The 18,747-nt window shown below is 45.6% G+C and overlaps 1 protein-coding gene across 1 annotated transcript in view; it reads left to right on the forward strand.

The window, feature by feature from the left end:
- ACP7 (acid phosphatase 7, tartrate resistant (putative)) overlaps window positions 1-18,747 on the forward strand; it is a 50,303-nt gene that overhangs the window by 14,768 nt on the left and 16,788 nt on the right. The window contains exons 7-10 of the mRNA XM_085894460.1: window positions 1,984-2,046; window positions 3,353-3,467; window positions 11,742-11,855; window positions 17,716-17,752. Coding sequence (XP_085750586.1) covers window positions 1,984-2,046; window positions 3,353-3,467; window positions 11,742-11,855; window positions 17,716-17,752 — 329 coding nt within the window. The remainder of the gene's footprint in view (window positions 1-1,983; window positions 2,047-3,352; window positions 3,468-11,741; window positions 11,856-17,715; window positions 17,753-18,747) is intronic.

The raw sequence follows: 18,747 nt of genomic DNA on the forward strand, positions 1-18,747 counted from the left end.
TCAGCTGATCTCGCTTTACTAATGCTGTAGTAATAGACTTGTAGTTGTAGTATAGTTTAGTTTAGTGTCCCAAATGCTATCTAACAGCCCAATATCCAGTAGCTAGTAAACAGTAGTTTGTAGTTACTAGATATAGTTAGATAGCCGCGCCTGAATTGACAGGGTGTGCCAGCGCGGGAGAGCCGAGCCAAGGGTAAGGGGGCTATACACGACTTGCTCATGTAGTAACCCGAATGATGCACAGATCACATGGGACTTAAATGACACTGGATGAATGATCGGGCTCGGTGTAGGTCACCCGAACCTAGTCATATCCCATACAGGAATGTGCGTTGATTAAGGTGGTAAAAGGATAAACCCTCGGCCTTAATCAAATTTTAGCCAAGAGGCAAACAGACTGGACTAGATGCTGTCTTTGCCAAAAAGACAAAAAGAATGAAGCCCTGACTTCCCCTCCTACCCATCATGTCCCAGAACATGATGGGTATACGATGCTAGCGACCAATATACCTCAATTCAATGAGATCAGTGCACTCCCATTGATTTTAGACCCATCTAGACTGAATGAGGGTGGAGGTATAGAGGCAACGCTGAGAAGGAATGAGGCACAGTACCACATGAGTTGTCGGTTGTTATTTAATAACACTAAACTCGATCGTGCCAAGAAACGTCAATCCGACTCTCGTGGTAGTGAAACAGATGAAGGGCATGTGAAGCAGCGACGAACTAGCCTTGATAGTCAAGTATGTATTATGTGTGAAAAGACATCACCTGAATCTGACCTTCGGCGAGTTATGACTATGAACTTGGACAAGAGGCTGCACAAGTGTGCTCAAACACTGAATGATGGCACGTTGTAAGCAAAACTCGGTGGTGGAGATGCCATTGCCCAGGAACTAAAATACCATCGTGCCTGTCTCACTGCTCTGTACAACAGGGAGAGATACCATCTCAGAAGTCTTGAGAAAGACTCGCATCAAACTAAGGAGGAACCAAATGTGTACCCACTGGTTATTTCGGAATTGGTGAATTAAATTGTTGAAACCAGTCTGAATTCAGACGGTCCCACGGTCTTCCCCCTTGCAGATATTTACCAGTTATACCAACAACGTCTGGCACAACTGGCTGTTGATACTCCCACTGTCAATACCACCAGATTAAAGGATAAATTATTGGCTGAAACCCCTGAGCTTGAAGCTCACAAAAAGGGAAGAGGTGTGCTTTTAGCATTCCAGAAACATGTGGCTTTGTCACTATCAAAAGCATCAGAATATTCTGATGCACTTGTGATGGCTAAAGCTGCAAAAATCTTGAGACAACACATACTAGACCATCAATCAAGATTTGATGGCACATTTCCTGAAGGCTGTGTTAAAGATGCTATACCACCCATTCTCCTTCAATTCGTCGGGATGGTTGAACATGGAGCAGACATCAAATCACAGCTGAGATTTGGGGTTTCAAAGTCTGACCAGGCCATTTCCCAGCTGCTGCAGTATAACTGCTATTCCTGATACAAAGAGGGAGCAGCAACACACAGACACTCCAAAGACAGAGAAACACCATTCCCAGTGTATATGGGTCTCTCTATCTTTGCCAAAACCAGGAAGAGAAGTCTGGTAGAAATGCTGCATGAGCATGGCCTCAGCATCTCCTATGACGACTAACCGTCCATGGTTGATTTTTCCTTTGCAAAATGGGAAGAATTTTTCTCTCCATATCTGAACCATATCTGTCAAGTTAGTAAACCTTAAAAAAAAATCTTGATTTTGTTCCAAACGCTACGTGAACAATGGTTTATAGCTATTGTGGCAGCCATCTTTTTATTATTTATTTATATATATATATATATATATATATATATATATATATATATATATATATATATATATATATATATATATATATATACACATTTGTACACCCACCCTACAACAGCCTTTATTAAAAAAATATGCAATTGTCACATTTATATTTTTGCAGTAACTTCTCGAACTACAAGAATCGTTTCAGCATGCCAGGAACGACAGATGGCCTTTGGTACAGGTATGGAATATGATGCTCAAAAATGTACTGCACTTTTCAAAACAGTTGAAGAATCCAATTATGATACCATTCAAATGTATGTGATATTGGTTAATTCTTGGACACAGATTGTATATAACAGCATAAATTGTGAAGAAAATGGTGTATTCTCAGCTATTTTGAACAGCATCAGTGTGTGTAATGACATGCAGATTGATGTGTGCACAATATTTAGACCTAGAGGTATATTGCATGCAAACATTGGGAATATAAAGCAGATGAAGGAAAGTAAACCGACTTGTATAAACATGTTTCAGTTTTTAACAAGGTAATTAAAGTGCATTCATGGCTGAGCAATAATTCATTATTGATGAGCCAGTTTGACACTTGACCAACGAACCCATCCAACATGTGGTCATCTTTGTGAAATTCCCAATTGTTTTTATTCTTTTATATATTTTTTTAATGTTATTTTTTTTTTATTTTTTTTTTTTTACATAACCTTTAAACTGTTCCTTGTTTTGTCACGAAACCGGAATTTCGAAATGATTGACTTCTCTCCTTCTTCAAATCCTTTCATTGATGTAATTTATTATAAACATTTATGAGCCTGGTGTTGGCTTTGTGGTTAGGGTGGCCGGCTTGGGATCCAAAGGTCCTGAGTTCGAGTTGTCATTAAAAATCCCATGGTACACTACTCTACCAAAAGACATGATGTAGAATGCCCCTTTGCAATTGCCCAATAATGGAATTCATGCAATAGGTTCACAGCATGAAAAATCTGGAAATGGTATCATTGTTCATTTTTCAGGCTATTCTATCGCAGATAAAATTATATGCAGTTCCAAAAAAGGATTATCTTATTGGTTGTCAGAGAGGAGGCATCTTCATCTGGCAGTTTCCATCTGAATGATGGATCCATTACTAACATCTCTACTCAGGGGGGAGAGGGGGTGCATTCATCATTGATGAGAAGCTAAACTGGACCAGCCATAGCAAAACAATATGTGGCTACAAGCTAGGGGTGAACAACAGCTGGGCAGCCTTTAATAAGTAGCCCTCCTCCTGATGTTGCATCTCTAGGACGCCAATGTTCACGTTTGTTTTTTTAATTCCCCTCGTATTTGAAATGTAAAAATAATGCTACAACAGTAGAAGTGAAGCAAACCTGTTAAAGCTCGTCCAGGGACTTTCCTTGTAACTTTTGGGGAAAATCAATCATATGATACAGAACTTGTAAATCAGCTTTTCATGGTAATGTAAGAGTTTTTAAAACTAGTTCAGAAGTGGATTTTTCTAATGTTTACACTTTTTTTTTTCATCGCAGCTGGGATATTGGACCTGTACATATGATCTCATTCTCAACGGAAGTTTATTTCTTTTTGAAGTATGGGCATTTCCTGATGGAACAGCAATACCAATGGCTGCAAAAAGACCTGGAGGTGAATGGACAAGTATTTATGTCACGGCATTGCATTGTTGTTTTGTATGTTCAGAAAGTCTTATTGGGTTACATGATACTCTTTGAATTGCCCTCTAATAATTTGATGTTGCAGGAATGACCATGAATATGTATTGACTTTTCATCAAACAATATGAGGAGCTGCACTACAACAGAGAGGCAGTTTGTACTTCAGAAATTTGGTTTCATCATCACCAAGTTACTTACCGACTGGGGCTGGCAGGATGGCCTAGAGCATTGGTCCCCAACCTGCGGCCCGCGGGTCGCATGCGGCCCATGGAGCCCTATACTGCGGCCCGCGAGGACTTTCCAATCAAAACACATTTCCATGTAGCAATTTTAAAGGGGTTTACACAATGCCACTGATGGCCGGTGCCATGACCTGAAAAGCCTTACAGTGGTCATTGGCAATGTCAACTACATTCGTGCGCATGCTCTCAACCACCGTCAAGTTCAAGGAGCTGCTGCAGGAGCTTGATGCAAACTACGGGGATGTCCTGTACTTCTCGGCCGTGAGGTGGCTGAGAAGGGGCTGCACTTTGAAGCGCTTCTTTGAGCTGAAGGACGAGCTGGCCATGTTCCTGGGAATGAAGGGCCAGCCAGTCGGTCACTTCTCAGACTCCCAGTGGCTGGATGAACTCGCCTTCCTCGTTGACATCACTGAGAAGCTCAATGCCCTCAACGTCTCCATGCAGGGAAGAGGCAAGCTGGTCCACAACCTCTATGGCTGCATCCAGTCCTTCGAGAACAAGCTGGAGCTGTGGGAGTCACAACTGTGTGCCGGCCGACTCGACCACTTCACTGCTCTGCAGGGCCAGCACGGTTAGGATGAGACCGTTTTTGAAGGTGAGAGGTATGCTACAGAGGTGGCCCGTCTGAAGAAGGAGTTCGAGAATCAATTTGAAGACTTCTGCAAGCACAAAGTCAGCTTCGAGATCTTCACCATGCCCTTCTCATTAGATCCCTTGCAAGCCCCAACGGACCTGCAGGAGGAGCTGATCGAGCTGAAGAGTGACATCGACATCAAGGCCCAGTTCCTGGAGAAGTAACTCCAGGAGTGCGCATGCGCACACACACACACACACACACACACTCTCTCTCTCTCTCTCTCTCTCTCTCTCTCTCTCTCTCTCTCTCTCTCTCTCTCTCTCTCTCTCTCTCTCTCTCTCTCTCTCTCTCTCTCTCTCTCTCTCTCTCTCTCTCTCTCTCTCTCTCTCTCTCTCTCTCTCTCTCTCTCTCTCTCTCCTGTTACTTTTTTTCTGCTGCACCCTGATCTGTTCAGTGTTCGAGCTGTTCCATGAGATTTGATGTTGTACAAAAAAAGAAAGAAAAATTATATTACATCACAAGATAGAGAAGAAGGGTGACACCCATATTTATTCAGGAATAACTTCTCTAACAAAGAAACTGAAGGAAAAGGAATGCAAAAGGTTGGGTCAGGGCAAACTTATAGACCGAAGCCTTGAACTGCTCAACGTTGAAGGTTGTTGGGACAGTAGAAAGAGGCAGTTGATTGCAGAGTTTTGTGGTGCAAGAAAAGAAAGAGGATCCATGCTTATTCATACTGCATATATGCAGAAACACACAATAAGTATGGCTACCTGAAGTCAGGCAAATGGAATAAGGATGCCTCATTGATGGACGAACTGGAGCTGATAGGTCTGCAGAGCAATGGCCATGGGAGGACAGGTAAAAGAGGGATAGAAGGAAACTTTTCCATTGTGGAATGGGAGCTGAAGGCTGACACTTTGTGAGCTGTCACCTACAAGTCAATTTACCTCAGACTGCACTAGATCAAAGATACAGAATGAGGTCTTCCATGAGCCTTGACATTGTCTTCAAAAGAAAGAAGGAAAAAACGATTGAGGACCTCCTCCCCAAATGTGTTAGCATTATTCAGTCATGGGATGAACTTGAGATTTATATAGAGTCAATTGTTGGGAAAAAAGTAAAGTAGTTTTTGTCTTGAAATAAATCCCAATATCGAAGAAGCTTTATGGCAACAGTCATAAAATGATGCTTCAAGGAGACGTAAGAAAAAAATTCAATTCCCAGAATGCTGATGTTGGAAGTCTATGTGAAGGAATTGTGTTGGACATAAAACAGAGGGAATATTACTTTTTGACTGTTTTTTTTTTTCAAGAGAAGAATGGATTGGGTATTCTTTTAGTTGAATGTGATGAGGTTGAGCACCGTTTCTTTACTGAGTCCAGATTAACATTCAGAGTTCACCCAAAGGACCATTATTATTCACAGTTTACATCGATGATTGGACAAAGGGGTTAAGAGTAGGCTTTCTAAATTTGCAGATGATACAAAGCTCACAGGTAAGGTAAACGGAGATGATCATATGCACAAAAGTCCAAATACTTTCATAGATTGTGCAAAAGATTGGCACAATCTAACCCTAACACAAGGAAATGGAAGGTGCAGGGGGTTGGGTAAGAATAATGAAATTAGAGATTACTTTATGCAATTGGCAGTCTCAGAGCATGGATCGGGAGAGATCTGGACAACAACCTTTGCTTCGGAGAGGTAAAGTCAGCAAATGTTTTTAAGCAGCTACACCTCCATTGAAAGCACATTGCGCTCATGTGTATCTTGCTGTTCTTGATAAAATGTTAACACCCATACTTTCAGCTCGATCATTCGCAAGATCTCAACTGGATTGTCTTTTGTCACTTTGAGGATACACCTTGAGGTGCTTCGTACCACTTTTGGAGAGTTCCAGCTTTCTTCCTCTTGCACTTCTGTTTCATGTATCCTGCTCAGAGTCTTGCATATCTTAGAGCTCTTGCTGAAACGTGAGGTCGGGCTGCAATCTGCCGCATGTTGTAGCTTTCACGAGCTACATCTTTAATTTCTACATGTTTCGCCAAACATGTTAAATTTCCTTCTCAGGATCCATCACTGCCTTTACTTTGATAGTAAAATTTTAACACACGACATATGATTCTTCTTCTTTCCCCATGTTCTTATGGGGTTGGCCGGGGGAAGATTTTGCCCCAAGCCTTTCACGAACCGGTTTGCCTGGCTTGATGTTCGATTAAGGTTGGGGCCAGAGTTTGGAATTTAGCCATGATGTTTGCAATAGCTCGTCTACTCTTTGTAAAGGACACCGTGGGATATATAACGTCCACCAATTAATTCCGGTAGATGAGACGCCCAGTTTAACATCCATCCAAGGAAGGGACGGCACACACATTGATGAATCGCTCTGCTTGTGAAACACCGCGATGACAGTTTATAGCTCGGTCGGGATTCAAACCCAGTCTCGACAGCTTAGAGGTGAGTATGCATTACCTTTAGGCCATCCTGCCAGTCGTAATATATGATTCTTTCCTCTGTTTGCATAATTATTTCTGATTCTGTATTTGTATATTTCACCCTAGTTATGTGCCCCCCCCCACCTCCATAGCTCCCTCAGCATTCTTCCCACTCCACCTCCACCCCTTCTACCCACCAGTTGATAAACTGATGATTTGAGTTAATATGGTGTTTATAGAGCACCAACATGATGGGCTAAATGCCCTCCTCCTACCAACTATTTGAATGGTGCTTGGCTCATGAAGTGATCTGCCCTTTGGATCCTTCCTTTTTACAATTTTATTTTATTTTTTAGTTCCACTGGATGTGCAATCATCCACCTTGGCAGTGAATGTGGTGAGGGTTTAGTTTCGTTGGCGACCACATGGCCATGAAACATTTTGAACTGCGTTGCTTGGTACCATTAGATGAAATATAACCAATCTGACCTAACATGTTACATTAGCAGGAAATCTCGAGGCAAGTTAGGATGAGTCGATACAAGAAGGAAAACAGCATTTTGTGGAAGCAACTTGGGAGTAGTGAATGATTGGAGCAAAACAAACACTTTACCCAATCCATGATTGAGAGTACAAGCTAACAGGTCAATCAACTTTGCTGCATTGCCAGAGTTTGATGCTTAGTCAGCTCTTGTAGGATTGGTAATGGCCCCTTGAAAGCATGTTTACAGTCCTGTCAATGAAAAAGAAGACATTGCTTGGTACAACAATCTTTTTTGGGGGGGTGGGGGGTGGGCAGGGGTGGGATAATGACCATTCAAATGCTTTACTGGTTTGTCAGAAAACATTTGAATTGCAAACCTTCAGTGGAGACCTTGGTGACCAGCTGTAACACCAGCTAGTCACTATGATTGTTGTTGAAATCATCACAAACAGAAGAACACACATTTGGTAGCATTCTGACTGGTGGATCAGGAGAAAAATATTTTGGAATGAATTTGCGAACCACCATTTTGACACACTTCCGGTCATGTGATCGGCATGGTCTCCACAATTTGACATCATGACCCTGTCCTGATGTTGTAACCCTTATTTTGGTAGCATTCTAACTGGTGTCAGGTCAGGTCAGGTTCGATCTGTGACCTGCTACAGGTACCATGTAAACCTGTACTAACCTGTTCCATGGTCGGGTTGTCGGCGACTAAACCGTCTCCCCCACCAGGTTTTCTGGTGAGGAGGGTGTTTGGATATGGACACCCAGCAGGATTAAAAACAAAACCTGTCAAAGGGCGGAGGAGCTCCTTGTGAGCCAAAGGCCATCCATATCTAGTGCCCAACTGTGTCTGCGGACGTCCTCCTGCAGTTGGGTTACTTCTTATTAGGAGGTTTGTGGCAGGATTTGCACTCCAGCCACCGTAAAACGCTTCATTCCGCAAAACGCAAAAACGCTAAAAAATCTGAAAACCCACTCCGTGGGAGTACCTCCTGTGCAGCTTCCCTTCGCAGGGCAGCTCACCGGATGATGGGATTGGGGCAAAGCCTTCGGGACCCCCAATCTTTGATAGGAGGGAACCACGGGGTAACATCCCTGGGTCAGATTGCGGGAGAGTGTGTCGGAGTGGTGCTGAGGTGTCGTCCACCAGGCGACGGCGGTCTCCTTGGGTTAACCTGAGGCGGTCCCTTCGGGTGGGTGCCTGGAATGTCCTATCCCTAAGAGAGGATGATCACCTGTCTCTGTTATCATCTGAGCTCAAGCGTTTGGACATCGGGATTGCAGCTCTCTCTGAGGTTCGGAGACCGGATTGCGGCGAGATAATGGTGGGTGGTTACACCTACTATTGGTCTGGTCGCTCTGATGGTTACCATACCCAAGGAGTTGCTGTAGCTGTGTCCAATAAGCTGACCCCAATGATAATTGAGGTAACACCGGTCAACGAGCGTATTATGAGATTAAGGATTCGTCACTCCTTGGGTGTCATTTCCCTGGTCTCTATTTATGCTCCGACTGAGGCGAGTGATCTTACCGTGAAGGATGCATTCTACGCCACACTCGAGTCTGTGGTTGATCAGTGCCCCAGACGAGATACACTTCTAGTCTTGGGGGATTTCAATGCATCGACTGGAACTGATAGGGATGGTTATGAGGTGTGTGTTGGTCCCCATGGGTCAGGAACTATGAACCAGAATAGCACTAAGTTCCTTGACTTTGCAAGAAGTCATGGACTTAGGGTGGCTGGTTTCAGCGCCCGCAAGCTCATCGCTGGACTTGGTATTCCAACGCTGGCGGTGTGGCAAAGGAGATTGACCATGTCCTCATTGACGGTCGTTGGAGGATGATCCAGAACTGCAGGGTCTACCGGAGTGCTCAGTTCCTCAATACTGACCACAGGCTTGTTGTAGCAACTCTAAAGCTGCACCTTAAATCCTGGAGAATGGTACCATCCCAGCCTAGGCTGGATGTTGCCAAGCTCAGGGATGAGAGAGTAGCTGAGGAGTTTGCGAACAGGCTGAGTGGACACTTGGGGGGTCTGGGTGCTTTGGGGGGTCCTGAAGAGTTGTGGAGCACCTTCAAGACCACCGTCCTTGATGTTGCCGGTGGATGCCTTGGAGTTCACCGCAGGGCAAGAAGAATTTTGTCTCTCAAGGGACACTGGATACCATTGACCAGAGTCGCAGGGCCAGGCTGAATGGCAGAGCTGAGCTGTTCAGGGAGCTGAGGCGTAAAACTGTACGTGCACTGAGGGTGGACAAGGAGGCCTATGTGCGAGGAATCTGTGAGGGGGTAGAGGATCACCTGTGGACAGGTGATTCTCGTCCCGCTTACAGGGGAATTCGCGCATTACGTTCATCCAAGCCCATCCCTCGGAGCACTGCAGTTCGAGCAGAGAGTGGTAGGCTCTTGACAGAGGAGTCTGAAGTGAAGGCCCGCTGGGCCGGTTACTTTGAGCGGTTGTACCAGGCTGATCCCCCAACTGTCGAGTTGGACGTCAAGGGTGTTACAATCCCTGTTGCTGACCCTCGAATCAACTGTGGTCCACCATCGCTTGTGGAAACACGGGCTGCGGTGAACCAGTTGAAACGGGGCAAAGCTCCAGGGATCTGTGGCATCCATGCTGAACTTCTCAAGGCTGGTGGAAATGCTGCACTCGCGTCGTTGCATGCAGTTTTGTGCTCTGCCTGGAACACAGGCATCATCCCAACTGACTGGAAGAGGGGCCTTGTTGTCCCTCTCTGGAAAGGGAAGGGTGATCGCCAAGACTGCAACAACTACCGAGGGTGACGCTGCTCTCAGTGCCGGGCAAGGTCTTTGCTCGGATAATTCTTGATAGGGTTCGCCACCATCTGCTTGAGCACCAGCGTCCAGAGCAGTCAGGCTTTACACCAAAGAGGTCAACGATTGACCGTATCCTTGCTCTTCGTGTCCTCACTGAACGCAGACGAGAGTTTCGGCAGGGGCTGCTTGCAGCCTATGTTGATCTCTGTAAAGCGTTCGATTCAGTGAATCGGGATGTCCTCTGGAGGATTCTTGGTCTTCGTGGGGTGCCACCGAAACTGATCGATCTGATGTCTGAACTCTACTCTGGTACTGAGAGTGCTGTGAAGTGTGGTGGTACCGCCTCTGACTTATTTCCAGTTGTTACTGGAGTTCGTCAGGGATGTGTACTTGCCCCCACTCTTTTCAGCACTTGTATGGACTGGATTTTTGGGAGGATGTCGGAGAGATCAAGTTGCGGTGCATCGTTTGGCAATGTCAAGATCTCGGACCTTGATTTTGCAGATGATGCAGTCATCTTTGCGGAGACTTTAGACATCCTCTTGGGGGCCCTCGAGGTGCTGAATGAGGAGTCGGAGCCGTTGGGATTACGGATTTCTTGGGTCAAAACAAAGATCCAGGCTTTCGGTGACATCTTGGATGCTGCTGTCCTGTCTGTGTCTGTTTGTGGTGAGGATGTTGAGGTCGTGGATAGATTCACTTACCTTGGCAGTGATATTCACGTCTCCGCAGATTGTGAGCCGGAGGTCAATAGACGTCTGGGTCGGGCCTGGGGAGTCATGGATTCACTGGATCATGGGGTGTGGCGCTGCCGGTACCTGTGCGGGAGGACGAAAGTCCGAGTCTTCAGGTCCTTGGTACTTCCAGTCTTGCTCTATGGGTGCGAGACTTGGACTTTGACCAAGGATCTGAGACGGAGACTTAATTCCTTTGGTACCAGGTCTCTTCGGAGAATCCTTGGCTATCGCTGGTCGGATTTTGTGTCCAACGAGCGGTTGCTGAGAGAGACTCGGATGAGATTTGTTACCTGCATAGTCCGTGAGCGTCAGCTGCGGCTGTTTGGACATGTGGCTCGTTTTCCTGACGCTGATCCTGCTCACCAGATTCTCTCAGCGAGGGAGTCTCATGAGTGGAGGAGGCCAGTGGGCCGACCACGTGCCTCATGGTTGCAGCAGGTTGACCATCATCTCAAGGAGATGGGGATGGGCCTGGCATCTGCCTGGGGGATGGCCAGACGGAGGCCCCTGGAGTACCGGCGGAAAGTGGACGCAGCGACGCGCTGTTCTGGCACATGCTCCCATACCTGACCTGACCTCTAACTGGTGGGTCTAACTGGACCATTCTAACTGGAGAAGAAGATTTTTGAAAAAATTTCCCAAGTCGGCCATTTTGACCTCCTTAAAGTCATGGGACCGGAACGAGTTTGCATTTCCTTTTACCAGTCAGGAGAGGAATGTTGCTACAAAATTTCAGCCAGACAGGCCCAGCAGTTTGGCCGGAGAAGTCGAAAAAGGAGATGGATGGATGGACGGACGGTGCACGATGACTACCTTATCTGGAATGTAAATTCCATAAAATATAAAAATGGTAGTTATGTCACCAGAAGTTTGGTTGGGTGAGTTGAAGTGATAATGGAAGTAGTGTAGCCTTTTTTGTTGTTGTTGTTTTGTTTTCCCATTCGTGTCAGCCACATTGACATGCTCTCTTTACCCAGGAAGCCAATCGGCCAGGGAACAGGAAGCTGAGACCTTGGATCATCACAATGGGCCATCGGCCGATGTACTGCTCCAATACAGATATGGATGATTGTACGAAGATCGACAGTTTGGTAATACAGTGTGCTTAAGGTTTTTTGATGTCCGTCATCTTTTATATGAGGGTGTGTTGAAAAGTAATGCCACCTATTCTGTTTTTTTTTTTTTTCAAAATGGGTAAAGATATTTAAATGAAACAAAGGGCAGTCCACACATTAGTTCTTCCTGCCACGAGGTGAGAAGTTTCATGTTTGACACTGGATGCCAAAGTACTGTGTTCGTCAAGATGGCAAAGGGCTGCATGATGTCAGTGCTGTGAAGCATGAAGTTCTGGAGATGCGAGTTGGGACGACTGATGAGAGATGAGTTGCGTGCATCATGACGATCCTGAGAGTAAGAGACGGTCAATGGAGATGAGATGACTGAATCTGAGTCGATGAAAAATCTGAGTCGATGGGTTGATCACTACGCCATCGCAGCCAGGTCGGTGGTCTCTCTGTCTTCTACCACCTCCTTTCTGGTCTTGCACCCTCTTCTCTTTCTGTGCTTTGTTACCCCCAGGTTTCTGCAGGGCACACATGGTCTACCATCGACCCCCCTTGTGTTTAAACTAAATCCAGGATCACTGCTCACCTCCACTCACTCGTTGCTCTTTTCTCCCACCTGTGGAACCAACTTCCACATTCTCTTCAATGTCATTCTTCCCTCGTGGTCTTCAAGACAGCTGTTCACCATCTTAGATCATCCCCAATCCAAAACCATGATGTATTCTACCCTTGTTAATCCACTCCAATCCCTCCTTGCAAATTTTCAATTTTCTTTGCTGAGAGCTTCCTTCCTTCTGTATCCATCTTGTCCATCCCATGCATCCTCTCCTGCCCCTCATTCCTTCCCACACCCATTGTTTGCACAAGTCTGCCTCTATCTTGGTCTTCAACTCTGCTGTTGGTGCCCCCCCTCCCTCTCTCAACTGTTCTTTTTGTCCTGTTGTGTCCTGAAGCATTCACTCCTAATTCTAGCTCTTCAATGAGCCTCGACTATGTATATAAAACAGGGGCAAGACTCCTGGGCACTCACCTGGTAGTGACTCGATAAGAAAACCAGGGAACCACTGGTAGGCATGGATGACACACAAAATATGTAACGGCGAAGAAGGTAAATACTGATGGATTTTTGTTTTTGAAGCTGTGAACAAACTTTGGTACATCACGGGTGGTGATGGTTGAGACAAATACCTACTTTTGGTGGCAACCCCCCCCCCGCCCCATAGATCCCCTTCGACCCTGATTTATTATTTATTTATTTATTTATTTATTTATTAGCTCACTTGGAACGTAGCTCCAGGGAGCTTTGGGATGGTGCGTCGTCCATCCACCCTACCGTCTGTCCGTCCACAAATACTTTCAACTTCTTCTCTGAAACTACACATAGGATTTCACTGAAACTTTACCACAAAGTTTAACACCGTGTATGTACCAAAGTTTGTTTGTGACTTAAAAAAAAAAAAAAATTGGCCACAAAGGGGGTAAAATTGGTAAAAAAAAATCTACTGTTGTTGCCCCCAAAATAGGTATTTTCTTTCTTCTCAGAAACGACACAGAATTCTGATGAAACTTGACCACAGCATTCATCACCTTCATGTACCAAAGTTTGTTCATCACATGAGAAAAATCAGGCTCTAAGTAGGTGTAAGGGGGTCAAGTCAGGTCAGGCATGTGCCGGAGCAGCACTTCACCGTTTCCACTTTTTGGCTGGCCATCCCCCACGCAGATGCCCGGCCCATCCCCATCTCCTTGAGATGCTGATCAACCTGCTACAACCACGAAGCACATGGTCGGCTCATTGGCCTCCTCAACTCACAAGGCTCCCGCGCTGAGAGAATCTGGTGAGCAGGGTCAGCATCAGGAAAACAAGCCACATGTCCATACAGCTGCAGCTGACGCTCACAGACTATGCAGGTAATAAATCTCATTTGAGTCTCTCTCTGCATCCGCTCGTTGGACACAAAGTCCGACTAGCGATAACCAAGGATTCTCCGAAGAGACCTGGTACCAAAGGAATTAAGTCTCCATCTCAGATCCCTGGTCAGAGTCCAAGTCTCACATCTGCAGAGTAATACTGAAAGCACCAAGGACCTGAAGAGTCAGACCTTTGTGCTCCTGCAGAGGTACCCGCAGTGCCTCACCCCTTGATTCAGTGAATCCATGACTCCCCAGGCCCGACCCAGACGTCTATTGACCTCTGGCTCACAGGCAGCAGAGCCATGAATATCACTGCCAAGGTAAGTGAATTTCTCTGTGACCTCAACATCCTCACCACAAACAGGTACAGACAAGATAGGAGCATGCAAGATGTCATTGAAAGCTGAGATCTTAGTTTTGACCCAGGACACCCATAATCTCAGTGGTTCCAACTCCTCATTCAGCACCTCAAGGGCCCCCAAAAGGATATCCAGAGCTTGATCTCTCTGACATCTTCCCCAGGATCCATTCCATACAAGTGGTGAAAATTGTGGGGACGAGTACACACCCCTGATGAACACCAGTAACAACTGGAAATAAGTCAGAGGTGGTACCACCACACTTCACAGCACTCTCAGTACCAGAGTAGAGTTCAGACACCAGATCGATCAGTTTTGGTGGCACCCCACGAAGACCAAGAATCCCCCAGAGGACATCGCGATTCACTGAATCAAATGCTTTACATAGGTCAACATAGGCTGCAAGCAGCCCCTGACAAAACTCGTGTCTATGTTCAGTGAGGACCCGAAGAGCAAGGATGTGGTCAATCGTTGACCTCTTTGGTGTGAAGCCTGACTGCTCTGGGCACTGGTGCTCAAGCACATGGAGGCAAACCCTATCAAGCATTATCTGAGCAAAGATCTTGCCTGGCACTGAGAGCAGCGTCACCCCTCAGTAGTTGTAGCAGTCCTGGCGATCAACCTTTCCTTTCCAGAGAGGGACAACAAGGCCCCTCTTCCAGTCAGTTGGGATTATGCCTGTGTTCCAGGCAGAGCAGAGAACTGCATGCAAAGACACGAGTGCAGCAATTGCACCAGCATTGAGAAGTTCAGCATGAATGCCACAGATCCCCGGAGCTTTATCCCATTTCAACAAGTTCACCGCAGCCTGTGTTTCCACAAAATAAGGTGGATCACAGTTGATTGGAGGGTCAGTATATAATCGGGACAGTAACACCCCTGACATCCAACTCAACAACTGGTGGGTCAGCCTGGTGCAGCCACTCAAAGTCACCGGCCCAGCGGGCCTTCACTTCAGACTCCTCTGTCAAGAGCCCACCACCCTCTGCTCTAATTGTAATACACTGAGGGACGGGCTTGGAGGAACGCAATGTGTGAAATCCTATGTAAGCAGGACAAGAATGACTTGATCATAGATGATGCTCTACCCCCTCACAGATTCCTCGCACATAGGCCTCCTTATCCACCATGAGCGCACGTACAGTTTTACGCCTAAACTCCCTGAACAGCTCAGCTCTGCCATTAACACTGGCCCTGCAACTCAGGTTGATGGTATCCAGTGTCCCTTGTGAGACAAAATTCTTCTTCGCCCAACAGTGAATTTCAAGACATCCACTGGTAACATCAAGGATGGTGGTCTTGAAGGCACTCCACAACTCTTCAGGATTTCCCAAAGCACCAAACCCCCCCAAATCCCCACTCAGACTGCTCTCAAACTCCTCAGGTACCCTCTCATCCTTGAGCTTGCCAACCTCCAGCCTAGGCTGGTATGGTACCATTCTCTTGGATTTAAGCTGCAACTTCAGAGTGGCTACAACAAGCCAGTGGTCGATATTGAGGAACTGCACACTCCTATAGACCCTGCAGTTCTGGATCATCCTCTAGCGACCATCAACATGTACATTAGGGTGCTTCATAATAGGGGGTAAAAAAAAAAGAAAAGTATGAATATTCATGCTCCCTGGGTGTGCCTTTGTTCCATTTGACAGTAGAAACATACACACCAAATATGAAGCAGATTGGAGGATGTTTAGGGGTTCCTCAAGTTGGCACAATGTTGTTGAAATTTGCCAAACTGTAACTGACAACTTGCCGTCGAATATGCACTACGCAGTACACTTCACAATTAATATGGTTGTTTTATATTTTCAAAAACCACAGCAGTCATATAGGATGAAAGAATAGTTTTTCCAAGGAGACCTAGATGAGCTTTTTGACATTGCAGTGCAAAATGCCCTCTCCATAATGGACATAATTGTGCCAACTTGAGGAACCCTTAAATATCATGGAATTTTGTTCATTTTTGACCTATAAGTTCTTATGGGGTATTGGAACAAAGGCAAAATCAGGGAGCAGCAAAAATCACACTTTCATTTTTTTGGAACACCCTAATGTACATGGTCAATCTCTTTTGTCACACCACCAGTGTAGGAATACCAAGTGCAGCAATGAGCCTGTGGGTGCTAAAACAATGAACCAGCCACCCTAAGCCAATTACTTCTTGCAAAGTCAAGGAACTTAGTGCTGTTCTTGTTCACAGTTCCAGACCCATGGGGACCAACACATGTCTCATCACCATCCCTATCAGTTCCAGTTGATGCATTGAAATCCCCGAAGAGTATCTCGCCTGGGACATTGATCAACCACAGAATCGAGCCTTGCATAGAATGCGTCCTTCACGGTGAGGTCACTCTCCTCAGTCAAGCATATACAGAGACGAGGGAAATGACACCCAAGGAGTGATGAATCCTTTGTCTCATAATATGCTCGTTGACCGGTGTTACCTCAATTATCTTTGAAGTCAGCTTGTTGGACACAGCTACAGCAACTCCTTGGGCATGGGAGCCAGCAGAGCATCCAGACCAATAGTTGGTGTAACCACCCGCCATGATCTCACCACTATTCAATCTCCAAACCTCAGAGAGTGCTACAATACCGATGTCCAAATGCTTGAGCTCAGATGATAGCAGAGACAGGTGATCATCCTCTCTTCGGGATAGGACATTCCAAGCACCCACCCAAAGGGACTGCCTCAGGTTAACTCAAGGAGACTGCTGTCTGTTGGATGACACCTCCTCACCACTTCGCCACACACCACCGCAATCTGACCCGGGAAGTTTACCCCATGCTTTTCCTCCTATCATCAAGGAATGGGGGTCCTGAAGGCTTTGCCCAAATCCTGTCATCCGATGAGTTGCCCTGTGAAGGGTGGCAGCATAGGAGGTACTCCCATGGAGTGGGTTTTCAGATTTCTTTGCGTTTGTGGGTTTTGCGGCATGAAGTGTTTTACGGTGGCCGGAGTGCAAATCCTGGCACAAACCTCCTCAAAAACAGTAACCCATCTTCAGGAGGACTTCTGCAGACACATTTGGGCACTAAATATGGATGGCTGTTGGCTCACAAGGAGCTCCTCCGCCCTTTAACAGGTTTTGTTTGTAATCCTGCTGGGTGTCCATATCCATACACCCTCCTCACCAGCAAACCAGGTTGGGGAGACAGTTTAGTCTCTGCCAACCGGACCATTAAACAGGTTAGTAAAGGTTTACACTGGACCTGTAGCAAGTCAGAGATCTAATCTGGCCTGATCTGACATTGGTGAGCGAACAAATAAATAATAAAATATCAGGGTTCAAAGGGGCTACTGCATGGGGGAGGGGGTGATTTGAGCCCCGTTGGCTGCTGAATCAACACCAGGTGGGGTTGACTCAGCCTGTCATCCTTCTGTGGTTGGCAAAATGAGTGCCAGTGTACTGGTGTAGGGGCACAGCATTAGTGGCATAGTTGCACCCCAACAGATTGATAGCTACACGGCAGTCAAGCTGCCATGTGCAAGACGAAGAAGATTTGAATACGTTTACCTGTTTTGGAGAAAATGGATAGGAGGCGTTACTTTTCAACATACTCTCTTAATTTGCCTGCACCTAAATCGAGTGACTGCTGACATTGCCTTTCAGATCCGGCGTCATTTGGAAAAGCTATTTTATTTGAATGGTAAGAAACATTTTGCACAATTTGCATCTCCGGAAATGTTCCTTTATAGTTTGGCCTTGACGAGTTAAAACTGTTCAAGTTCACTGTGTGGAGATCGCAAAATGAACAAAATACATTTTGAAGACGTGATCGAAATGTTTAACCCGATCCTTTGTCCTCGGACAACATTTTTAGTTAATTGTACTGTTCTTAGCTGTGATTTTCAAAGCTTGTTTTCTAGGTACTCTTGAATGAGAAGTTCCAACTATATTTGTATTATCTGTTAAGTATCATAATTGTCGTGATTTTTAAGCACCATGTTATGCTATCTTTGTGAAAAACCTTTTTCACCAACAATTTGTTTATTTTTCAAGCCAATGATTGTTTCCAATACTCTTGATCACTCTTACTTCCAGTCAACGGGATCCCGCATGGTTGAGATTTGCTCAAGCCAATCAACTGCGAGAGCAACTTGTAGACATATTTTGCTCTATTAAAGCCAAATCCTGTAAAGACAAATTCAGGCTGAATAGTTTATTATTTGGGTCTGGACCTGAACAGAAATCGAATTTGCTTGTTCTCGTCACCGAACCAACTCATCCACCTAGTTTTGTCATAACTCGTCCACAACTTTTTGAAACCATGTTTTCCAGTATATCGTTTTAGGCTCCATCTCTCAATGGTGAAGAATCAATTGAAGAATTAAAAAAAAATTCTCGTATCTGGATCCGGATCTTCACCAATGTCGAATGGATTCATCCTCGTCACACATTCAACCTGTCAACCAAATTTCGTCCAAATCCATGGACAACTTTTTGAGATATCCTGCTCACAAACAGACAGAAAGACAAACAGACAGGGGTGAAAATATAACCAACATCCACCTTCAGTGGCAGAAGCCATGAACATTGAAATTGCTGACTATTCAACCTTACTGGATATAACTCTTCTGGAAGGCGTGTGCCTCCACATTGACATACAGTAGTTGATTGTACACCCTCCTTTCCACTGTCCCC

The sequence above is a fragment of the Eptatretus burgeri genome, chromosome 9, assembly GCF_056783735.1.
Source record: "Eptatretus burgeri isolate ZD-2024b chromosome 9, Ebu_testis_v1, whole genome shotgun sequence".
In the NCBI taxonomy this organism is placed as follows: Eukaryota; Metazoa; Chordata; class Myxini; order Myxiniformes; family Myxinidae; genus Eptatretus; species Eptatretus burgeri.